This window comes from Sturnus vulgaris, chromosome 6 (assembly GCF_052056855.1).
Source record: "Sturnus vulgaris isolate bStuVul1 chromosome 6, bStuVul1.hap1, whole genome shotgun sequence".
Lineage (NCBI taxonomy): Eukaryota > Metazoa > Chordata > Aves > Passeriformes > Sturnidae > Sturnus > Sturnus vulgaris.
In genome coordinates, this window is record NC_142248.1 from 40,359,149 (window position 1) to 40,385,071 (window position 25,923).

At 43.8% G+C, this 25,923-nt stretch overlaps 1 protein-coding gene across 1 annotated transcript in view; it reads right to left on the minus strand.

Moving 5' to 3' along the window:
- Nucleotides 1–25,923, minus strand: part of AHNAK2 (AHNAK nucleoprotein 2) — a 99,980-nt gene that overhangs the window by 48,299 nt on the left and 25,758 nt on the right. Inside the window, exon 4 of the mRNA XM_014871473.2 lies at nt 3,700–3,718. Within this exon, the coding sequence (XP_014726959.2) occupies nt 3,700–3,718 (19 nt within the window). The remainder of the gene's footprint in view (nt 1–3,699; nt 3,719–25,923) is intronic.

The following is a 25,923-nucleotide window of genomic DNA, read 5'->3' on the forward strand; positions in this document are numbered from 1 at the left end:
AGTAGTGTTTGTTCTCTTAACTACAGAGAAGAAACAACATTTGCCCAGCAGTGAAGAGCAGTTCCTGTGGCTTTGGAGTCCCAAGCATTTATCAGCAAGCTTGGAAATCATATAAACCTTATCTCTTTGTTTGTGTTTCTGAAAAACAGATAATCTGCCCCCTGAAGACACTGCTATCTTTATTAGGCAGATGAAGTGGACTTGGTGCCTGCTCTTCTTCAGGCACTTGCATTCCTGCTCCATGGAATTTTGCTGGGATTTGGGTGGTTACCGTGGCCTGGGACCCTCTCCTTTGCACAGCTGCTGTCCCTTATTGATGGGTCCTCTACCAATTATCTTGGCCTATTTATTACTTACATGCCATAGCAGCCTTAGCATATTTTAACTTGTTTCAGTCACTCTGGACTACACATTTGGTCATCCCCTTCTTTGACAGAAATTTGCAGACTTATTCTCTGCAATAAGTCAGTGGTTACTTTTAGATATTTGGCTACCTGTAATCCCCTTTCAGGAAGTAAACATGTTGATAGGAAGTATTTAGTACATGAAAGGTCATCTCCTAGCCTGAGGTTTTGTTTTCCAATATGAAATAAAGAATTCCAGCCTTGACTCTGAAATCTGGAGTGAAATGAGAAAACTCGTGGATTTAGGAAATTTTCCTTGGAGCAGGCGTAACTCTCCCACACTGGGGCTAGGCACAGCTTTGGGTCATCCGAAGGACTTTCCTTGCCACAGGGATGTTGCTTTGATTCCTGCAGCATGTGGGGAGATGGCAAACTAGTTTTAGTCACGTTTAATCTTAGTTCCATGGGGAGCTGAATCCCCTTACATGGCTCAGCACTGCTCCACCACTTGGCTGTGAAGGGAAAAGCCTGCTGGGCAGACTGGAAGTTACACCTCAGGGAAGCAGACAAGGCAGCAATTGTTAGCTGGTGTTGTCAGGAAAACAGTTTGTTGGTGCACTGGGGGTCAGGGACGTGGCAAAGTGCCTGAGAGCAAGTGCTTGCCCTTGCTGGGTCTGCCTGTGCTGGTGCAGAGGGCCAGGTCCCCTCCTCACTCCTAACAAGGTTAATGGTGAGGCTTTTCTCAGCCTTACTGGTTCAAATTGTACCTGCAACACGGAGCCCACTAACACAGTGAGATGTTTCTCCAGAGGAGGAAACCCTGGGATTTTGCAGGTCATATTTTGCTGCTTCCAAATGTAAACAACATTATGGAATGCAAAAATAGCTAGATGTAAAAAACCAGATTGACTCTATTTACTTAAATATTTACTCAGATTATAAGCTTTCACACCTTTCAAATACACTGCCTTATATTCTAATTACTTAGTCTCTGAATGTGAGGAATCTTGGAAAAAATCTTACTCTAACGTTTTGCACTTGCATAGGATGAACTTAACTCTTTGCCCAAGTAGAAAACTTGAGGAATAAACAACCCAAAGCTCCGAGTATATCTGGAGGTTCAAACCTTGAAATACACATTCCTGTGGCTTCATGTAAGGCATGACGTCTCAGTGAGACCCTGATGCCCCCTCCACTCACAGTGACAACGTTAAGTGAAGTGCCTGTGAAGTTCATGGTGTGGCTTCCTGGAGAAAGATGTGTCCAAGCACAGGGCACTGAACCCCCTGAAGTCAGCAGGAGGTTAACTCAGATTGCAGCGATTCCCAATAACCATGCACTACAGACTGCTGGATTTTGTTTCAGTGATGAGCTTCGAGTACAGCCAAAAGCGAATAGAGGCACGTTGACCTCATAGTTTTGTGAATACAGATTGAGCGTCCAAGACAATTAAAAGCAGGGAATACGTGCCATCTCCAAACCCCTGGCAAGCCACTGCCAGAAGTTACCGCTGCCCTGTCCGACTGAAAAGACATTAACACCCGCTGCAGAGCAGGTTGGAAGGCAGCCATCCCCGATGGATTGCTTACGAGCACTGACTAGAGTCAAACTGACTTCAGTCAGAGATTTACACAAGCCTCATAATCTAATAGTAGAGTTTACTTTACGAGAGTGCCACACCAAAGATAGTAAAATGCAGTTTTAGCTAACAAATCTACATGCTTGCACAGAAAAGCTACAGCCATCATGGAGCGTGTCAGCACGGCAGAGCGCCTGGCACAGATTTATAGTTTTCAGTTTATTGCTGAAGAGTTATTGTTAACTCCATTGTTATAGACTTTCTGCAATTAAAAGTTCCAGTCACACTTATCATTTTTAAACACAGCTAATAAAACCCAAAACATCCTGAGATGTTACAGGTTTTCCCGTGCTGTTAAACATCTGAAACTTTCTTTATGCTGGATTTTTTACCTATGTTAGGATGGATTTTGGAAGTAAATTGGCTGTTGTAAGCTGCTTTACTTCTGATTTGCTTAGGTCTGCAAAATTTCTTGTAATTTTTCTTTATTATAGTAAAAGAAGGAGAGAGGCAATACTTTGACCTTTTCCCTCATGCATGCAACAGGTGACTATAAACTAAGTACTGTGTCTCTTACAAGTCATCTTCCAACCTTCTGTGTTTTTTGTGTCATAAATTATAAAGAATAAGTGTTATTTTTGTTTTAGCAATGACTTTTGGTCTTTTCTCTCACATGAGTAATGTTTTCTCTCTTTTCTATTGAAGTTTTGAGAGAACGGACTTTTCATTTTCTCTACACGTGGTTACAGTTATAGATTCTACTTGACCAGAGAGATATCAGGGTAGATGGATGAACCTAGACAGGTGGACAGAATAATTTTACCCTGTGTATTTCCCAGCACTTTATGAACTAGCCTCAGCAGCCTTGCAGTGAGCACTTCCAGGACCCAACTTCTACTGACAAGGTTATGGATCTGCTTTTTGAATGCTTCAAGGTTAATCCTATTCTCAAATTCCATGAACATTCAGAGATCCTGATGCCAAGTCATATAAGTTATATACTTATATATTGCAAATAGTATATATTGAGGTATAATATTCACACAAACAGTATTCCTCTTATAGGAACAGAGATACTATAAAATCCAAACATATCTAAGGGAAGAACAAATAACAGAAAACTCATATTCATCCGAAGTCAAACTCACTCTAAGAAAATTGCTCTTTGCACACTGCAGTTCATTGCAACAATTGGGACTGGTCTTAGCACTACAAAAGAGTTTCACTATCTTTGAGATCGTCCCGATGGGTTAAGTATACAGACAGAGGAAGTAAGAAAAACAACGTGCATGATCTGGAATAGAGATTACTGAATGGAGGGGTGTGTATACACTAAGAACCAACATTGCTCTGAAAGCTTTGGGAGGCTTAGAGGCTTGAAACCCCTGCGTAAAAAAGTGGATCAGAAACTTTATCAGGGCGAACACATTTGTTCATCCCCGATCTCACCTCTTCCCATGCACAAGAAAGAGGCAAAGCTTTACACCAGGTGAGATGCACCTTGGCTGAAGCTCTGGGCAATACTTTTCCCCAGCAGTGTCATTTAACACACAACATCTTCAGGTTTCGCTTATCAAGTACAGCAGCTGGGAACATTATGTCTTTATAATTGTAAAGTCCGGTTTCTGCATCAAAGGACGCAAAAATGCTCACGCCCACATCTCTCTGCATTTTTAAAAGCCCATCATCTACTGCAAACTTTTGCAATCTGCATCAGAGATTTCACAGAAAGAAAGAAAGAGAGAGAGACGTTTGGGTTTTAAGAAAAAAACTTACCAAAAATAACTGAAGTTCTCTAAAGTTGCCCTGAAGTTGAAATAGCCCAGAACACCAGTGCAGAGCCTGCCTTAAACTCTCTCTCTTTCTCACTCCCCCTCTCTCTTCAGCAATTGGAAGGAGGGCTGTGCAGAAATTCAGCAAACAATTTTCCTTCTATGTCGGCCGGGGCGTTGCTCACGGGCAGAAAGGGGATGGCTGAGCCGGGGTGAGGCTCGCTGCTATCCCCAAGGCAAAGAGCGCTGTCGCAGATTACACAGCCCGTGAAATCCAATCCCTTTCCCTGCTCAGGCAACAGCTGTACGGCTTCAGCTGAGGCGGGAGCAGGGGATAGACCCTGGGCTTGTGGCTGGTCAGGATTTCCATGCTGGGGGAGGCTGAGGAATGGGGGCACGGGGGTTTCCGTGAGTCTTCTCCCCGCCCGCAGCTGCAGGCACGGGCGCTCGCAGGGCGGAGATGCGGGGCAATTTCCGCGGCACTGAAAGTATATGGGATGTGGGCGCCCGCGCAAAACAAACATCTCTTTTCCTGAAATTCATTCCCAGCCTTGCTTCAGGACATAACTGGGTAATTAACGTTGTATGTATCAGTAAATTCTCATGCGCACACACAGGATGCAGCCTGTCAGCCTGTCACAACAGCGCGGTTCAGACGGGCTTCAAGGCTGTCCCAGTGTCCTCTCCAAGTCCGCTTTTCCTTGTCACTTCTAGTCAGCTGTTTGATTCTTTCCGAAAGCCCCCTGAATGCTGAACTGACAGTGCTTACACCGAGTCAAGCACTATGGTGGGAGTGCCTGTGCTTAGTGCTGCATTCACCGTGTCCTGATATTCTAAACTCGAGGGAAGCTGCTCAACGCCAGCAAAATCAGATTTATGAAAATTCCCAGCCCCTCCTCTCACCTGTTTCTATTTCACCTCATGTAAAGGAAAGAAATTTCTAATACAGCTGATTCCTTCCTCCCTCTCCCAGGAATTCCACTGATCCTTTGATCCTTCTCCCTGAAGCTTTAAAAAGTCACAGCAGCAGATTTCAGCCTGGGCTTCCGTGTTTCACAGAAGCATCTGGCTGCTGGTTTGCATTCTGTCAAATAGGGGTGAGGTGAGAGAGGGTGCAAAATACAAACAACACATAAGCAGCCCTGGGAGTGTCCTGCAATTGCTCCAGCTGCTTTGCCAACAGCCCAGAGCAGGTAAAAAACACTCCAGCAAAAGGAGAAGGAAAACCCCTGTGTTCACAGAGCAGCCTTGATTTGTGTCGAGGTAGATGCTGTGCTGGGGATTTTTATGCTGTTGGCTCTGAATAGGTTTTGATACCTGAAATTCTGCAGATGTTGGGTTTCTGGGCCCAAGTTTGGAATGGGCTTACATGTTTTCCACAGAGGGTGTTTGAAAATCTGAGAAGGAAAACGGAGTGTGTATCTCTGATTCCATCCTATGTGGAATAGGATTCATTCATATGTGGGTACTTAACAGGCCACAGAGCTAACTAGGTACTAAACTAGGTCACAGAACTACAGTATGTATATTTAGGCCAATTCTTTAACTTGTGCAATTAATGTATATTATTACATCTAATTATGCATTATATATTAATTACAGATCACTTATATAATTTAATTTAGATATACTATATGTAATTTTATCTAATTAATATATAGTTTTTCAGCACATGAACACTTCAGCAATTGTATATTTATTATGTGATTCTACTGTATATCTATACAAAACAATACATAATCACATATAATGTGTGATTATATACTATATCTATAATAACATATATTTAATATAAATATTAGCAGTATGCAGTACACATGCAACATTTTAGTGTGGCAGCCACATAAGGAGCTAAAAGCAGACGTTGGCTGTAGCCACTGCAGGGTGGTAAGGCTGTGAAGGAGGGAGATGAGGCAATGGGACAGTGTCAGCACAGGGGAAGAGAGAGGGCACCTGGAAGTGTTGAAGGCCAGGCTGGGTGGGGTTTGGAGTGACCTGATCTAGTGGAAGGCGTCTCTGCTCATGGCAGGGGCTTAGAACTGGATGGTCTTTAAGGTCCCTTCCAACCCAAATCATTCCATGATTCTATGTTTGAAGCAGGATGTCCTGCAGCTGCCTCAAGGATGGAGGTGGCCAGAAACAATAAAGGCCTCCTGAGATGCAATTGACAGCAGCAGAGTAAACTGAGATTGATGAAAATAGGAACAAGACCTTGCTAAGAGCTGGCTCAGGTTTGTTCTGCTGCCATCCCCATTTCTGTGCAGTCTTTAAGACTATACCAAGGTCCAGCCTTTCTGAGCCATCTTACAACTTCCTGACAAACAACATATATTTTTAGAAACAGACATGCAAACCAAGAAGGCCAGCCTACATCGTGGACTGAGGTGGGCAGAGTTAATTTGGATGCAGAAATGTGGCTCCTGCCTCCAGAGCAAGTGGTGGCAGCAGCAGCAGTGCAGCAGGGCACAGGCTGTGGGGTGGCAGCAGCTGCAGTGTGCTCCATCCCCAGCCAGTGCTGGGGATCTCAGCATCTCAGCTGTCTTTGCTGGATACACGGATGGGCGTTGTTTCGATCTTTTAAGAATTTATAAAGCCCACACGAGACAAACTCCTGGCTAAATTGAGAGAAGCCAACTGTTTTTCCATAAACCTGGAAGAAATGACTCTCTTCGTTTGCATGGTAATGGGAAATCCACGTTCACTGTCAGTGGCTTTTTTCCAGTTTCATCTCGGAACTGAAGGTGTGAGCTCGGGTGTCTGAGCACTGCCCTGCAGCTGTGACTCCAGTGAAGACAACTGCTGCGTCACATTTGTCCCCACACAATTTCAAGCCTAAAATCTTCCCTCTTTTCAGCCAATATGGTGCCGTTCTGGGACTGTTGAACTATTTCAGAATTATTCTACTGACAGAAATTCATAATGCTCACTTGGTTTATTTTTAAATATTTGTCAAATCCACTGTTTGTCTACTGAGCTATTGAAAAAATGCTATGAGACTGATAATTTCCCAATTCACCAAGTGATTCCAGCACGAGTTATTCAGTGAGAACACTCCAAACAGCCCTTGTGTTTACTCTTCTTGACAGACATCTAAATATTAAAAGATAAAGCTCTTTGAGTTATGCTGCAGCAATATTAAAAAATATTCCTTTCTGCTCAGCTGCCTTACCCAACCCAATGGGAGCCCCATTATATCTCACATTTCTCTGTCCCATATCTAACCCCGTTTCCCAACTTCCCTGTGTTACCATGTTGTTTTCTCTGTTCACAGGTGAGGCTGCAAACACACAATTGAATGACACAAGCTTTCTTTTATTAGTGCTATTCACCCTGACCTGTGCATGGACTCATGTTAGACTTATGCATAAGGGTGTGCTGCTTTAATACTAATTGAGAAATGAGATGAAAAACAACGGGAATGTTCCTGTCTTTTCTTTGACCCAAAGAGAGAGAGACAATGTGTTCCATGAGATTACAGTAAAGCATGCTCTGGAACACAAATTCCTGTAGTTTAGTGTGAAGGATGCAAGAGTGATTGTTTCTATTATTTTTCCCTTTCAGCAGTTAGGAATCTTCAGATATTTGGGGAAAAATATAAACCCAGGAATTTCCACAAGTAGATAAGACTGGGTTGCAGGGACCAGTTAAAGAAAGCAAACTTGTCTGCACAATTCAGAAAGGAGTTAAAAAATTGAGGACCTCCAGCTGAAAGAGAAATAGGCTGCTAAGAGAATGAACCACAGGAAAAAGAAAAAGGAAGGGAGAGACAAGATCAGTGTGAACTCAAGATACAGGAGAGTGGATGGAACTGAACATCAGACAGGCAATGAGAGGAATGAATGGGTGGAAACATCTGGCCACCAACTCTCAGTTCTAACTAGCCCAGAGGAAGATAAATGTAACATTAATCACCAATTTACAGACATCTCCCATGCTTTGTCTCCCATTACTGCATTTTGTTGTGACACAGGAATGTGTATATTTATCTCTTTCACACTCAGTTAGTTTGAACTAAAAAGGTATTTAAGCCAGCCACACAAACTTCCTCTGGATTTCTGCTGTTTTGCAATACATAAGCCATTAATTTGATTGATTTGCTTCAATTTTTGCATAAAACTCTTCCATTTGCAGGTAGACATGCAACCCCACAAACAGAGAGAGAGCCTGGTATGGAAATGAGGTTCCATCACTGCTTCTTTTAAGAAACCTCAGGGCTGGACTCAAAGACCTCTTTCTGAAGTTAGTCAGTTCAGATGAGTTCACCCCCAAAAAGTGAATGGGTGTCATTCATGTATCTTGTAACTTAACTTCAGTCTGTCCTCCAAAGAGATTGGTCTTTTCATTTGAGAATTTACCCAAAAGAGGCTCCAGTGTCTACCTGCCTGTGGCAAGTTCTACCAGCACTACCTGCTTCCTGCACTAAGATGCAACTGATAATATTTTGTATAGAAAGAAGTTTCTCCTTTGTGAAGATAAACAAATGACAACTCCAGGTATCCAGAGCTGGAGTAGTAAAATCCAGACTCATGGCAAAATAACCCAAACAAACCCAGGGAAGAGTGGTATACTTCCAGATATTCAGATATTCTCTTCCAGGATCTTGAATACATATTTTTTTCACTTTAGTGGTTAATATTCTGCTGATGGGAAAAAAAAAAAGAGCCTAAAAATGCAGATCTACTACCAGCATAAACAAAAAACCCCAACAACAACGGAGAAAGTATTATTTAGAAATGAAAAAAAAAAGAGACATTTCCAAGAGCAATCCTTTCACTAACAGGAGGAGAAGGAAAAGGAAACTAATTCACCCTGCACAGTTTCTTTTATTTTGTCCTCGGGCATGTGCTCCATCTCCCTTTGTCCCCCAAATGCATTTCCACTGGCCTGACAGTGCTGGCATTGACCTTCTGCAGCCAAAATAGCTTGGACAGAACGAAACAGAAAAACAGGAGCCAGCCAGAGCAAGGGGCAAGGCAGCCATGGTTGTGGACCTGGGGGAAAACTGCTAAAATTAGCAAGGCTCATACAAAACCCACATGGAGCTGCTGCCTTCCTGCCCTGCCATTGCATTTCAGATTATTCAGAGCAGAGGGGAACAAAGCCTGCAGAACTCTTCACACCCCCTGGCCTGAGGAGTCACCTCAGCATCAGCATCCTCCTCCATCTCCAGACTGGGCTGTGGAGGGCTGTAATTAAAAGTTGGCACTTACTCCATGTTCCCCACAATCATGTTCCCTGCTCTCTGCTGTTTTCAGTTCCCCATTCAACTGGAACTCAGACCTGACTGACCGCGGGCCTTTATTATTTTACTATTTCAAAACCTGTGACACTGTATGAAAAGTAGAGCTGGGCTCCTCCCTGAAAAGTGAATATTAGTGACAAATAGCCGAGTAAATAGAGGAGTAAAACAAAAGCAGCTCTTCAAGCTGGAAAGATAGATGTTAATTACCTGTGAATAACCTGTTTGTACTAGATAGTAATGCTCAAGCACCTGGAAAAATCTATTTGAAACAAACTGTTGCTCTTTCCGAAATGTCATTATGCTGCCTTAAGCACTTTTCTTTCCACAGTTTTGGTACTTCTGGATATCATAAAGTCAGTAAGTTTTCTCGTTTCGAAACCCAAGGAAAAAAATGCCCTAAGGACTGTCAAAGTATGAATACAACATTCACAAACTCTACATTTTCAATCATTTACTGAGTTAGATATTTCTGAAGTACTTTTATGCACATGCATGACATTTGTTATATTTGATCAAGACACATTTTTCCTATCAAATTGAAAGTTGAAGGATATTGCTACTGATGTGGTATCATATAAAATAATATAAAAATATCTCGTATAGAAAGCAGACATCAGTGAAAGCATAATTATTAAATGCAGTAGCTCAGACAACACTGAAAAAAGCAAAAGTTTTCATCTGCTATAGCAAAACACATTTCAGATGCTTCACTAAAGGTTGGGTTTTTTTCCCCTTTTCCTTTTTACCAGTTCCTATATGGAATGACATAAAGTCTTGCCTTTTGTGGGTGCTCGTGTGGCTTATGACATTGCAGATGTGGAAATGCTTCAGTGAACCTTGCCTTGTTGTTTTTCCTCTCCAAAGCCCTAGAACAGTTCTTAAACAAAGATCTTAAAATAAGAGTCCTGGCAGATGATCTCACAATGTGCCCTGGGGTTTCCATGGCATTTAGTGGTGGTTACCAGTAATTAGTACGTTTGCTGAAGGAGTAACTGGGAACTGCACTGAAATAATCCCTTTCTTTTGGCTTCGATGGAACCTGCTCTGGGTGATGGAAGGGGTGTAAATGCTCACCTGGAGCCCTGGCTGTGCCCACGCAGCCCCAGGGCTGTTTGCTGGCAGTGGCTCTGGGCAGGGGGGGAAATATTTCTTAAAGTTACTTCATTTTTGACAGTGTTTTAACCTAAGCCCTCACACACATCTTAAATACCACCTGTTACTGGATTACTTGCACCTGTTTCTGTGTCCTGTTTGGTGGGCAGGAGCTGCCTTTGACAGCCAACAACAAGCCCAGGTGAATGGGAAAAGCAGGAGAAACTCCCTCAAACTGGGAACAAGCAAGCACCAGCTCCTGTCTTGCTAATAAAATAAACTGTTTTCCTCCAGATGATGAATGCTCTCCCTGTTTTGCCCCTCGGTGTCGGGGCACAGAGGGAGTCTGGGGATTAAGGGAGGGTATTTCACACACACAGGGGTTGCTGTGTGTCTGTGGCTGGCACACACCACCGTGGAAAAACAGGGTCAGCGCTGCTGCTGTGCCTGAGACTCGGTGTGCATCTTCAGGGCGTGGGCTGGGACAGAGAAAGGACTCAGCAGATGACAATGGGGCTCAGTGTTTGCTGTAGGATGTCAGCAACACAGCAGGGTTTATTTCTTAATGAAGTGAGTCACTCGATTGGTATCAAGTATCTGTTAAGTTGAGTGATGGGGTGGATTCAAATGTTAGAGGATCTCGTTTTAAATATACCATTCACCACTCTGGACTGGCTTGCACTGTGTAAACAACATCAGTGAGAGATGGAAATACATTAGGTTAATTCCATCTGGGGTTTCTAACTCTCCTGCTTCCTCACAGAGCTGAGACTTATTTTCCAACAGCACGAAATTCACCTCAAAGCCCTACATCCCATCCCAAAAAAAGCCTTCCTTTGGAAAAGGGAAAGGCAGAAGCACAGGGCAAGTAAAATCAGATAATCAGCACAGTTATCTGACTTCTGCACTTCAGCTTACTCAGCTGAACTGGCTTGCCAGTGCCCCAGAAAGGAAAACTCTGGGAAACAGCTGCCAAGAGAGAGTAAGAAAAGGAATGCTCCCTCCACAATGCATTTGTGATGCCATTGGCTTTGTCCTGTGCAGTTCCTATCGCTGGAATTAAATCTTTGGGTTTTAAGGGTCTTGGCAATTGTTTATTTATTTTTGTTTCAGGCCTTTTCATCCCCTTACTGTCACTGAAGTCAGCTATAGTATTCCCTGTGACTTTTAATGGCAGCAATATTGAGCCCTTTAATGCTTCATTCCTGACTTTCTCACAACAACATCTACCAACCTCAGTCAGGGGTGAGAAATACATCATCTCATCTTTTTCACTGGTCAGTGCCAGAGAAAGGTAAAAATATTACTGAAACTGCTGGACTCCTCAATATACATCCAGAAATCGAATTTCAACATTGATTGATGCTCCTGGCAGAGAAAACCAGCTTGATAAGTACGGATAGGATTCCCTTGGGTTCTGCTGAAGCACTCAGCTGTGAGGCAGCATTTCTGTGTGGAGGAAAGGGCCCTGAAAGAGACCTTTCCCCACCACTGCACTGGTGCCTCTGAGTTCAGCTGCCAGCCACTTGGTTGGATGAAAAAACCCAGGGTGTGATAATTAATTCCTCCTAATTTTCAGTGATGCTAATGGTAAACAAGGTCACTGTTCAGTCTTGCACACAGTGCTATGTTGGTTCTGGCAGCAGTTGCCTATAGATAGGAATCAATGAAGTGAGAGAGAATAGCTCATATTTTTTTAAAGGGAGACATTATATATATTGTGGAGTTTTGACAGCAGAAGTGCTCTCAGTTGCTGATGCAAACCCTGTAAATGTAGGCTGAGAAGAAAGAGCCCAAAATGGGTCAGGAGCAGAGAAAAGCATTTATTCTGAGATCACAGCAAACTGAACACTGCCAGCAGTGAGTCCTGTTCTTCCACAATCTGTTATCTCACACAAGTGCTTGTATTTTCAGTTTCTGTTTGCTTAATTTAGTTTTATTTTTTCCTTAAAAAAAAAGGTATTGAATGTATTTGCAGAGTAGGAAGAGAACTGAATCTTAAAGATTTTTATACAATGTTCATTAAAAGATTTGAAAGATTTTTATACAATGTTCATTAAAAGATTTGAAAAGCTAAATAACAAATTACTGATAGTTTAGCTTTTTATTTGTCTTGTTTCAAATAAGAAGTTATTTATTAATTAAAAGAATCCCAAGAAGTACCTGAACTGTCCAGTGAAGGGAGAGGGGATGTAGCTCTGCTCTTTTCTACCTCATGCTTGGTTAACTTAATTAAGTTAGCTTAGTTTAAACAGCTTTGTTTTTAAAATATGGGAAAAAATTGTCTTTAGAAGTTCCTTTATTTGAAATGGGTATTCCTGTGGATGAATGGCTAAGACAGAAGGTAGTGGGGAATTTTTAAAACGCATTTTTTAGCCGCTGTTCAGTTCTTGCTCAAGGAACTCCAATGGAAGCTGTAGTGCTCCTCATGGATCACTTGGGTGATCCTTCCTGCTCACATGGCCCTGAGCTCCCTCCAAGCCCCTCTGGCACCTGCAGGATCCAGCCTGGACTGGGCTCTTGCCCAGGAATACCCACGTGCCACATCCCAGCCCATGATTCTGAGTAATACGAGTGACTCAGGAAATAAACACATGTGACACCTCACAAGCAGCTCTGTGAAGGCTTCCAATTTCCCACTACACAGACACATGATTCATCACCTTCTGCTGCTGGTGGCTTCCTATGTAGAGAGGGCTTCAGCTGAACAACACTGGCCCTACATATTTCCAAACTCAAAATCGTGGTTTCAGGAAACTATTCCTTTTCCAAATATTCGACAAATACATGACAGAGGAAAAGGTGTGATAGGGAAACGGAAAAGCAGAACTGCAAGTATCACCTGCTCAAGTGTGATTTGGTAGTCCTTAATGAAGGTTTTTGGATACAAGAAGAGAAGCAAATTCTCCTTTAGGCAGAATCTATGAATGAGAAGGATGCCGAGTGTGACAGCACAGGTCCTACAGCTCTATGGGAAAACAGCTCCGGGTCAGTCCTCGGGCTGCCTTTTTCTTTTACTTAGGTCAGTGAAAGGGCTCAGAGTGTCTTGTGATAAACTGCCTGGAGCCCATTTCCATCCGTAATTGTGAGCAGAGCTGAGCATTGTCCCTGGTGAAAGGAATCACCCGTAACTGCGGGCTCCCTGCGTGACTCAGCTCCTGAGCGCTATTTCGGGCGGCAGAGGGGAGAAGCTGCCAGGCTGGCATCCCCTCCCGTCTCCTTTGTGGAAACTGGATGTTGCTGTGCACGACAGGCGTGCTCTGTGCTCTGTCTGAAGGGATTACACGGAGCACAGCCCTATCCGTGCACTCTGATATTGTTGGTGCATTACAAATGATCCATTACTCACCCGCATGAGGAAAGCCAGAGGAATGGAAAACTAAAACGTGAAACTGGTGAGCACAAAAACCAAGCAAGTGATTCATGCTGTGTGGAAAACGGCCCTCACTGGGTATAGGCCTGTAGAATTAAGGTATAGTTCTGTAGAATTAAGCACAGCTACAGGGATGAGATAATAATTTATCTCATTTATGACAACATTTGTCTTTCTCTCAGTCCTGAAAAATGCCTGGGCATGGCATGTGCACCGTGGGTGAGCTTCCCAGGTGCTTTTCAGCTCCCACAGATAGCAGAGGCAGGTGGAATTCTGTTCTTCCCTTGTGAGCAGGGGAATAAGGGGGCAGAGCAGGTTTTGCTTAGCATGCAAACCCAATCTAACAGCAATTAAACCAGGTTTGATTTGGTTTGTATTCCCTCTCATGCAGTTATGCTGGGTTCAGAGGGTTTCTCATTCACTCACTTTTCTGAGCCCTTCTCATTGGGAACTTCAGTAAGAAACATCAACACCACCCCTTTGCTTCCTGCAGAGCTGCAGGAAGAGCTGGAAGGGCTGAGCACATTGCAGAAGGGTGCTCAGCTTTTCCCCCACGACCCCCTCAGAGACAGCTTTCTGCTCACCTTGCTACCACCATTTTCAGCTCCAAGACTAATCCTGGAACCACATCCATAATGCTGTGGCCTAGACTATTCTTTCCCTGCATTAGAATATTTTTATAGTCCATTTTGCCAAGGAATCACAACAGAAAAGCTGCAGATTGGCTTTTCTGATTATTCTCTCACTCCTTGCTGAAAAGTTTCTCTCATCATTCTGCTGAACAGGAAAATTTCAACAGGGAAGACAAAATGAAACACAGTTTATATTCAGATATAAAAATCTCACTCAAAGAGAAATGATTTTTTTTTCTCTTGGGAAAAGAATTAATTTCCTCTCCTGGATTTTGAACTTTATTCTTTTCTTACAGATCCTTTGGTGAGAAATGAAGGACCCATTAACCATCTCCAAACTAATCATGCACCACAGAAAATCAGAGGCCCTTGGAGGCGACGTGAAGTCCCCAAGTAACAAACTGAAACTTTAAAACTGGTAAAGGAATGAAGGAGTGAAACATCCCAAATGCCCAATTAGTCAGTTTTATTATCATATTGTGTGTGGTCTCTGTGAAAATCTGGCCACATCTCACAAACTCTGAGACCATCAAAAAGATGTTGCATGTACATACCCCATAATAAAGCCATTAGAAACTCAAGAGGAGTTTTTTAGTGTGAGTCATGATACTCAGGAAGAGATGAGGCAGAGCAGCCAATTCACTTTTACACAGCAGCATGAGCCCTGTGCAAAATCAGCAAATCCAGACGACCTGGATATCACACACAGTATTTTACTTACAGCCTCAAAAATGCCTAAATCTCAACCAAGCTGCAAATCTAACTCCCTGCACTGATTTGGAGGCAGGAGGGAGAGTGTAGATGCAAGCAACAGCTTCAAAGATTTACCTGTAGTCTGTAGCACCCACCTAACCCTCCAGTAACCTTGGAAAGAGGAGGACCAAGGGATGTGAGACAAAGGAGTGAGAGCATGGATGAATTGGTTCCTGGTAATAGCACAGAGGAGAAGCCTTGGTGAGAACTTAAAAGACATCTTGGGAAAGAGATTAGTTTCAGGTACAGCATTAATCTTCTATTTTCTTAGTTTACACTTTTTTAATCTCGAGGAGCTTTTGGCTTTTTTAGAAGGGAACAAGTTCTAACAGAGCAGCACTGCAGAACACCCTTGGGGTGCCTACGAACCAGAACAGGTTTGGGAATTTGCAGCTCAAGGCCCACAGCCATCGTCCAGGGAGCTGCAAAAAGGAAAGTCACCCTGCCAGATGTTACCTACAACCTTCCAGCAAGGCCACCTATTGTTGTTAAGAAGCAGCCACTTCATGAAGAACAAACCGAGCAGGAACTCGGCAGAGCAGAACAGTGTCAGGGCCAAAGATGCAGAGAACATTGGGTATGTGCTTCAGATAGAGCCAGCTCTTCCATCCAGCCATGCCAGTATTTTACATGCCAGTATTTTTATTTTAGTTCAGTGGCTCTGCTTGTTCAGTGCCCCTGCCCCTTAAAACGTCACTGTTTCTGGAAAGAGCATGTCCTTACCAGGAATACCCATCCATTGGGGCAGGAGAGGATGGCAGCACATCAGCCTCTGCTTGGGATCAGTCTGCAGATGGTAGAGGTGGAGAGAGGAGACCAAGAACTGTGGCAGGCTGGAGGGATTAAGCTCAGGTACAAGTTGGACCTAGTCAAGGCTCAGCCAAGGAGAGCACATCTTCACCTGGACTGAACAAGAAGCGTGGTGGAAACCTCCAGAGCTCTTGGAGACAGATGCCAGCAATACAGAAGAAGCTGGAATTTAATGTGTGGAACAAGGAGGAAGGGAGTTTTGGAGAAATGGGTCTAGTGGGAAACAGTCCTCTCAGGAGTGTAGGTAGGATTGGCCCTTCATGCATTTTCTGCTCAGCACAACTGCATTTCACAAAGCCTCTAGCACACAAGTTCATGGGGAAGAGCCTAGAGGAAGATTTTGAGCATCTCTTAATAGTAGATGAAATAATTGGGTGGTAAGATTTTTAGCCAAGGTGTATCCATTGATGGCCAAACTCCACAATTCCAAGTTTAGATGCCAAATGTTCAAAGAAAAAGTTGGGACCGACTGACCAAATCGCCACAGACAGATGATGATTTCAAAACTATTGTTATTTCCCTGGAAATCTCTGACTGCTGAGCAAGTAATTTTTCACTCATGAGAGATTGAAGCTTTGTTTAAGGTGGCACTTTGCCAGCAGAAAGGAAGGTGGTGCACATAAAAAATGCTGGTTTTCATTTTGGCTGTACCTGCTGACCCTGACCTGGTGACAGATGGAACACACTGAATCTTTTATAACACATAAATACTTTGTCTCTCTGCACAGGATGCACTCAGGATCTCCCATAGCATGACACACTGAATAGCCACCCTTTCTCCTGTACCTACTGGCATCTCACAAGGCAATTAAAAGCTGGAGCCACTGCTCCTGCCTGGGGGTCCCATAGCCCCCTGCATCCTTTTGTCTTTGATTTCAAAAAGCATCATTGACTACTCATTCTGAAAACAAGGTTTAGGCACATCCATGAGTTTGCCCATCTCATCATCAATCACAAGCAATGAAGGACAAGCACAGTTGGTAGAAATAAGGGTGTAGTTACAGGCTTTTGAATCAAGTCACACCTTCCCCCTAACCTCTAGGCTGAGAAATCTGTGCATGCTCCAAGTCTGGAGAGGTGTCAGTCAGACTGACTGTACTGAAAGCCAGTATGGGTAGATGCCTGGTTTAGGACCTTTCCACGATCCTTTGAAGTATCCATTCAAGACAGAACAGCAAGAATTACAAGAAAATTGACACCCTCAAGCAAAGACAGACTTTTATTCTGAAAAAACTACTTAAATACAATCTGCTGCTGTGTAATATATATGCCAGAGGGACAAAATATGGTGTAAAGTAAGATCTCAGCAAGTTGAGATCCAGCTTACATATTTGGCCTGTTTAATCCAAGGATGAAAATAATTACGCAAAGTCAGTCTAAGCAATCCCAGAAGGATTTGAACATATGAAATCCAGTCACTGCGAGAAGCGGAAGGAAGGGAGAGCTTCACCAGTTTCAGTTCCCCTTGGCTTTCCTATGCTTGTGTGTGAATTTGGCCCAGAAAACTGTCTGGCACAGGGGATGGTGATCATTCATCCTTTCTATTTGCACAAGAATGTGGGAAGGGCTTAGAAAAAGCTCCTCTTCTCCCATCTGGGGGTCTGGGTGAGTGCCAGTTAAGTTCAATGATGCATAACCATTTCAAGAAGCTCCTTGCCACTCTCTGTTCTGCAGGCATTTGTAAAGAAAGCAAATGCACATGCCCCAGCAGCTTGTTGGTTGCTCTGTCAGGATTGGGGGTATCCTACTTTTCTGTGCTTGTCATGGCAGCAGTACCAGTCAGAAAGGAAATAAAACCAGTTTATCACCTTAGCACACATCCAACAAGATTTTCAAACCCCAGCAGCTGGGGAAAAGAGGGAGAAGAAAGTTAACACGCAGGTAGAAAGTCCTGATGTGGTGTGTGCTCAGAGAAGACAGAAACTACATCTTGAGGGCACCAGGTGCCTCTTCTCACACACATGAGCAGCAAGGCAGTGGAGGCAAAGCAAGGAGATGTGCTGCCAGAAGCGAGCTCCTACCTGGAAGCCGTGGGCAGGTGCCGGTGTCCTGGTGACAGTGTCCCTGCTGTGATGGATGAGGTGCTTTGGGTCATTCATGCACCCAGGTCCCAGGGTGGGGCCAGCGGGGGCGGCTTTGGCTCCAAACCCCGCCTCGCATCATGTGAGCCCTTCCCTTGCAGCCCTTCCCAAAGGGTGCTCCCCTCTCCCATGTCTCTGCGAGCCCTCCTGAGGAGCCTCTCTGCCTGTTGAGCGGCAAATTGCAGCCAGCCTGCCTCGCCTTTGAGTCCCTGCCAAGGCTTTGTTTGTTTTCTCTTCTGTTTCAAACATCCTTTGTGCCTTTCTGGCTCAGCTAATTAGCTACAATGCTCAGCTTTTCCAGTTTTTAAGTGCTGCCCAAATAATAGCTGGTCAGACCTAGAGAGGCTTTAAAGCCAGTGCTGAAGGTGTGCTGAGGAAGGAAGGTGGTCTCTGCCTGTGGCAGGTTCATCCAGCTGATGCACAGAACATCAGGAAAGACATGGTGGCTTGGGGTCAGTATCACAATAGGGTTTGTACCTTGTTTTCTGCAGTGCCCTGCAGCCAAAACTGCCACATCCTTGTTCCTGGTGCTGGCACAGATCACTGGGTTCAGGTAACACAGAGGAAGCCATCAACACCCGCAGTTGCAGGAGGGGCTGGCAGGGCTGGGACATGGAAGGGATGACACCACAAACTCACTGGTGCAAAGGAACATCTCCAGGGTATCCTCAGCAGCCATAAAGAGTGGGAATCCTGAGAAAGAGCACCTGGGGAATGGGGGGAACTGCTCTCACTGCTCAGAGGGAGAGATAGGAGAAAGACAGAAAGGCCGTGTATAGGCAAGAAAATCAGGAAGAAAAGCAGCCTTAGATATATCTGGAGTTGTTCTATCAGATGGACCATGAAACTGTATTTTAAAGGTTTGTCTGAGCTTGACTGTTCTTCCATGATGTCACTTATATTTACCTACCACAAGGAAATTTGTCCAGGGGTTAAACCTGCAGTTTCCAGCCTTGTGGCAGCCTGTTGTAATCCGCCTCTATTACATAACCCAGCAAATATTTTGCTAAAGTTCAGTTTAATTGCAGGATTGATGGTGGCAAGAAGCATGTTCTCCTTTATGAATTTTTCCCCTTTGGAAATCAGGATAGAGACATGCAAAAGGCAGTTTTTTCCCTGCTTGCCTCATTCAAGAAAAGGCACTGTGTTCCCCCTCATACCAGTCATGTTTTGCTTTTCAAGGAAAAGGTTAACATCTCTCCTTTCCCTACTTCTCCTGCTGTGGCACATACCAGAGATCAGAGTGCAAGAGACAAACATGACACAAGTCAAGCAAAGAACTAGAAATAGGGCAGGGAGGAGGTGAGTTATCCTTAGCCCAATTTAGGTGGAGTCCAGCTATTCTTGTGCTGTTTTGCTATGATCACTCTGGATTAAGAGAAGACACAAAAGGGAAGGGAGGGAGACAAAAAAAGTTTTGCTATTTAGCTTTTTCCTGAGACTGTTTTATAGGTTGCTTGACATCATTTCATGATAGTTCATGGCAAAGCTTTCCTAGGCTGTTTTCTTCCTCCCTTTAATGCCACTGTTGCCTTTTGGATAACGTGGGATGTGTGGCTCTTTCCAGATCTCATATTTTCTCCTGCTCCTCCTCATGTGCTTCTCTCCACGCATCGTATTGTTGGCCCTTCTGTGTAATAAAGAGAACAGCTGCTGGAGGCTCAGAAATGCTGACTGTTGGGCCAGATCACAAATTTCTCTGTTCTTTACAACAACTTCAGATCCAGCTCTTTCAGATCCACGCTGACCCACCTTTTCCATCATTTTTCATACCTTCTTTAATCCTTTTTGTCTTTCTAATCATAGCTTTAATCCCCAGTAACTGCAGCTTTTTGTGGTCCAGCTCCCTTTTCCAGTTACACTAGTGTGAATCCAGAGTAAATCTGCTGGTGTAATTGGGATCATAAGATATGAGATGACTGTACCTTCCAGGAGCCAGAGCCAAAACCAATGTCACCATTGTCAGCATCTTTCTCGCCGTTGTTTCCAATATCAAAGAGAGATTATAGTCTGGGAACAGTGATACCAATCATCAGACTGGGAGTTAAGTTGCATCATTTACCTACTTCAACCTTCTCCAGATGCTTTTCAGCCATTAATTAAGTATAGGAGCCCAACAAAGACAAGGGTTATCATTTTCAGGGTGAGCCACTAAGAAGGCAGCAGTGTTCTCAAAGGCACTATGAAGAGTCCCCCCTGGATCTGTGATGAAACCTCTGTGATGAAAACGTTGATTTTATTAGCTCAAATTCAGCAATAGGGATCAAAATAAGAGAAAAGTCCCTGTCTCTTGTCTGTGCCTTACCAGAATGTTGATCCCACTGGGAAAATGGGTGCCACAGAATGGGTGCAGAGCCTTTCCCATGCCACACTTGTGTCAAATTTGGGGTCAGTGTTTTGTTGAATAGGGTCAGAGGAAATATAAATGTCTGTGACAAGCCAGTCTATATATCACTGGCTTCACTGGGGCTATCACATTTCCTCTTCCAGCCCATGGCAGCAAGCTTTCAGGTCTCTCAGGATTTGGGGATAGATTTTCCCCTTTCATGTTACTGCTGAGTCCCAAAGGGATTTACTGATGTTGGTCATCAGTCCAAACTAAGCACAGCTTTGATGCTGCCAGACCTTGAAAACAAAAGTGTGGAGAACCTGATCTGTTCTGCATTCATCCACATTCCCATCACCTCTCCTGAAACACATCTGATGCCACAGTAGCTTAAAGGATTCTGCTTCATGCTGTGTGTCATGAACTTAAAAAAAAAATAAAAATAGAAGCTTGGAAAACTTCCCAGAATGTGCAGTGCATTTGCCTTCTGTGCCCTAAGAAAAGAGTGAAGGTGGTAAGGCTCTTTCCTTTAATTTTCTTGGCCCATAAGCGTGCATCATGTTCTCACACTGGACTAGTCTGCTGGTCCATCCCAGCTGTGTATTTAATTTTAAAAAGTTTGCATTGAGGTGAGATGGAGAACCCTATGGCAGTGAAAGACAGATGAAACAGTTTTGTTTCTTGTCTTATATGTATTCTATGAACATAACAGTACATGCAAGAGAAGACTGCATGTGTAATTTACAATTAATTTGCTAGCATTAATTTACTAATATTTCTCCCATAGTAATTCTAAAAACTAGGTAGGTTTTATTTTTTTTGGTACCGCCTATTCTGACAGAGGAAGACACACTGATAGAAATCTAATGGTAATATTGTACTAAAGAAAACTGGAAGCCCAGCCAGGACTAATTACTGCAACCTCAGACCTGGCTGCTATCTGCATGGTGTGGCTCTGTGCAGGCACACAGGCTGGCAGGGTTAGTAGGGGAACAAACTAATGCAGAAACAGGAATGAAAGGTTACACTTGTGCAACTCTTGAGCCCCTGAAGATACTTCAACACAAAATGTTACGCCAGCAAGTTTTGGTACACAGACACTACTGTTTAGTTGTAAATGCAAAGGCTTAAGGCTAGAAAAATTAGGACCTTATTGGCATTTTCAAACTCATCTGTGTTTCATGACAACACAGTTAGGAAATTGTTGCCATAAAGGCGGGGTATATCCTTGAGAGACAGTTATTCATTTGGTGTTTGCGATTTTGGTGGCCTGGATCTCCTACAGTGATCAGGCTCCAGCACGGGCTGGCCAGGATGGAGAAAGCTCCCTCATGCAGAACACCAGCTCCATGTGCCTTTTCTTTCCTGGCTATAGGAGCTCCCTGTTATCCCTCTCTGCACCCTCTGCACTGCCACATCACCTCCAAAGGTGCACTCTCAGTTAGACCAGGGAGAAAATAACCCTCCAGTAACTCCACTGCCAACCAAAACCCCATGGGGGTATCCCAGTGCTCAGCAATGCAGTGCTGAGCACCCCACGCATCCAGGTTGCCCATGATGGCTGCACTGGCAGTTGCCACAGGACAGATGTGCTGGGGATGGGATTGTGGTTGGGACAAGGGTGTGCAGCCCTGTGCCACGGGAATCACGGAAACGAGGAAAACACAAGTCCCATGTGCACAGGGCACTGACACTGAGTGACCATGCGTGCTGCAAGCTTGGATCCAGAAGTGTTTTGCAGCCACTCCTCTGTGTGACAAGCCCAGCCCGGCTGATTGTTTGAGTGTTTGCCTTGGCAGTGAGTCCCCACGTTGAACCAAGGGTGTCATTTATCTCTGGTGGTGGCAGCGCTCACCCGAGCGAGGAGCTGCAGCACAGCCCTGGAGGCTCTGGTTTGTGGGGGCTCTCCCTGATCTTTGCTTTGCATTCTTCCACCTCTCACACAGTAACAAGGGGCCTGGAAAAGAGGCTGCTGCAGCCTCAGTGCCTTGGACAGAAACAGATGGTGCACAAACTGCAGGGTGAAATGCATCCCACTTTGGTGACCAGGGAGGAGCATACTACTGAAGAGGACTTGAGATGTCTGTTGATTCTCCTTCCTTCTTGAAGTTTTGAAACAGAGCAGTAAAGAAAAATCAACATTTTTCAGCTGGTTTTGGTTTGCTGCTGGGGTATGTCCGTTCCTCACATGAATCAGAAACTGTGGCAAACACAATGTGCTGTGCCTCTGGCGGGTACATACCATCCCCATTTCTTCGAGCTTGATGGAGAACAGCAAACCCTTCATTGGACAGGGGATGGACAAAGAAAGCCTTGTTGCCTCTGGGGCTCTGTCATGCTGATGTTTCTTTTTCACTTGTGCTCATAAGTCACCAAAGGGCCCATGTGTACCCATTGGAAATAGAAGTGTGAATCTAATAACTAAAAATATAAACTCTGGAGGGAAGAAAATGAGTCAGGAGGGAGGGAAGACCGAGAGAAGCCAGAGGGATGCAATTTACTGAGCCTGATTCACGATGCTGGCAGAGAGCTCTCTGCCAGAGCCAGATGAATCAGATTCCCTTTCAGTCTGTGCTGGCACCACAGTTATTTTGGTGTTACCATGGGCAGAACAAGAGTTGGTATTGGGAAGCATTACTGGGCAGAGAGTGAGTGCTGAAACCGAAACAGCTTGTCGTCTTAACAATATTCTCACTGAATGAAGTGAAAGGAGGGAAAATGAAATATGCTGGTGTGTCAGGTCATAGCTTCTCCTAAAGAGCCAGGGAGGGTGTTCCTCACCCAGACTGGGAGTCTGGCTCCTACAGGTTTTTTTTATCTCTGTCTCTTGATGGGGCTAGAATAGATGCTGTTGCAGCTCATAGTCAAACATATTGAGAAAATAATTCTAAGAAAAAGTACAACTGAGCTAGAATGTTGGTTTAGATCCTCAAAATTTGTGGACCATATTCAGCAGCTCATACGATGGAATAGACACACAGCCTTTGGCATGGCAGACAAGAACAGAGGAGAAGAGATGTCACTGTACTTGTAGTGTTTTTCTGGATGTCACAGCTTGCACTGGAGCCCTGACCAGGGACTTCCACAGCTCCAGCTGATCTCAGGATCTCAGGTGTGTTATTCCCACACAGTGAAAAGATCAACATGGCACCTGAGAAGCAACAATCTTATGGTCCAGGTGTCCATTCAGCAAAGGACTAAGGTACGTATTTTATTTTGACCCTTGCTCCAGTCTGGTGGCAATTAGGAGGCTGTACACACTTGCTCCAGTGTCTTAGTGAACAGAGTCTTTTACAGCCATTAGTTTCTGGGGATATAGATCATGCCCCAAAACAAGGTGAAGAAAAGGTTTAGAAAACATTTGTGCTAGCAAGACCTCTATATTTTAGGATTTGGCCAATTGCCACAGTTTGCTGATGGAAATGTTCTTTTCTCTTACTTATTTGTTGTTCTGACTCAAAAATTATCCATGAAAAACATGTTAATCAACAACTGCAAAACACTCCCATCCTCTTCCAAATGTCAGATCCAAGTGCATGCCTGTGCTTGCCTGGCTAATAAAGAAAACTGGCAAATTTTTGTTTATCTGTTTCTCACCTGTGTCATCATGACAGTCAGCTAAAGCAGGAGCAGATTAATATAGCCAGCAGAGACAGGAGCTTACAAAACCAGCCTATTTTTAGCCAGCCTTCCTTCCATGCTGTGGAGGAAACGAGGCATTTAATATGCTCTGCTTGATGTGGGATTCATGGTGTGGTATTCCCCACCCTTGCTCAGATGATCCTGCCTCATCACCACCCTGATATTCCTTTCTCAAACCCATATCACATTCCTGGGCAGCCAGCCAGCCTACCTGTCTGAGAAAAACAGAGCTGCTTCTCCCTGCCACACCCTGAGCTCTGAGGATGATAACCCACTGTCGGGAAACATCAGCAATAGCTGTTTGGAAAGCAGATGCCTGTCAAATTTCACATGCAGCCATCTTTCCCTGCTGCATCCCTTCCCAGTACAGATCTTGTTGTAGGTGCCATGGCCCTGATCCTGCTTGGCATCTCCCAGGCATCAGGATCTGGTTGGTGCCATGGCATGTCCCAGGGCAGGAGATGCTCCTCTCACATGTCACCCACCAACAGCATCCTTCACACCACCAGGAAACTGGTACCATGTAAGTAACAACCCAGGTTCATGGCACGGGAGAATTTTGTTTCCTTAGCAAAAAAAAAGCCTGAAAAAAGCCAACTCAAACATTTTGCTAATCGGTGAGGAAAGCCTGGTTTGCTAGAGTGCACTGTTAGTGTTCTGGTTGTATTTGTTTCTATTAAGTAGCACCTAGAAGTCCCAAGAATGTCTTTGATGTGGTAAATAGAAAGAGTAGTAAGAACCACAAAACTAGTTTGTTTGCTAAACAAGTAAATCTATGCAGGCTGACAAACATTACGAAAATGCTACTACTGGAAAAGTTGCATTTATAAAAGAAAATATTTTCACCAAAACAATGTTAAATATATTTTAAATAAATAATATTTAAATACAGTCAGAGTGTTGTCCTAAAATATTTGCTATAACCTTATAGTGATTCAATTGGTTTATTCTAATGACCAGGTAACCAGCAGAGAGTCAGACTGTTTCTTTTGTTGGGTGGAGAGATATGAGTTATTCCTTGAGTTGTCTCCTTGATTCCAACAAGTCAACTTAGGCAATAATAGGACTCAGAGTCTGACAAGCAATTTCTGACTTTCCATTGTTATGGAAAATATAATCCTAAACTATTTACAAAATAAAACAGAAATAATCAGGCATTTAAAGAAAAAAAATAAAAGTGCTCCACTTTTAGACTATCAAAATCTTACAGACTGTGTTTTGTAGGTTATAACTTCTACCAGAATAAATAGCGAGGAAATTTATTGCAGAATGTAGATAAACATAGTTTTTTGTATATTTTAGGGGGAAAAAGATACTGTAGAAATTTCAGATTCCTGCCATTTTTGTAGACACAACTTTAAGACTACAAGTTGCTTGTTTTAAAACAGGTCAATCGCTGCATAAACTAAAGAGCAGATTTTTAATTTATTGATACTCTTCTGCCAGCTAAGCACTGTTTTGCATTACTCTTTAGACTCATTCCTCCAGTCATCCCTGCTCTGCTTCAGCAATATTTTATATTAAAATGTATATCTTTTCCCCTTAAAAAAAAAACAACAAAAACAACTTAAATTGCTAATTTCCTCCTGCTCTGCAGGGAAACCCAGGAAAATAATCCCTGCTTCCAGAGTGTCGTGTTGTCCAGCCAACAGACCGAATACAGAGCACAGGACATGTTGAATTTGCAAACATACAGTGCACGGCACAGCCTTAGCCATTGTAAATGCCGGGTGGATTGGATCATGCAGGAATCCTGCTACTCTGAGAAATGAAGGGCAAGCTCGTGAATTAAGGCATGCAACCCGAAAGAGGTCATTTAGACACAGCTTGAATTTAATTTGTTTACAAAGTCAAAGGCTTCTTTAAGCATAGCTTCGACATAGGCAGGAAAGTTTAGAGGAGGTAACGACAGGCTTTTCTTAACTCTATTTTTCCTTATCTGATTCATGCAGCATCAGAGAAAGCCACACCCCAGCAGCTGCAGGGTTTGCCTGGGAGGCTGAGTCGCAGCGAGCGGAGCACAGGAAAGCAGAAGCAGAATACAGAAAAGTATAGAAAACGTAAGCCCACCACTGGCTGGAGATCCTTGCCAGTTAGGAAGAACTAGATGAAAGCAGTCACACATCTTGGTAGATTATGGTGGTACAGCAATAACAAGAGAGGAAAACTTTGTCTTTTCAGAGGATCCCGGTGCAGAATCAGTCCCAATCCAGAGGAGGAGACGGAGACTTTGTGATTCTATGCTGCAGGAAAAGTGCAGCTAGCCTGAAACTAAAT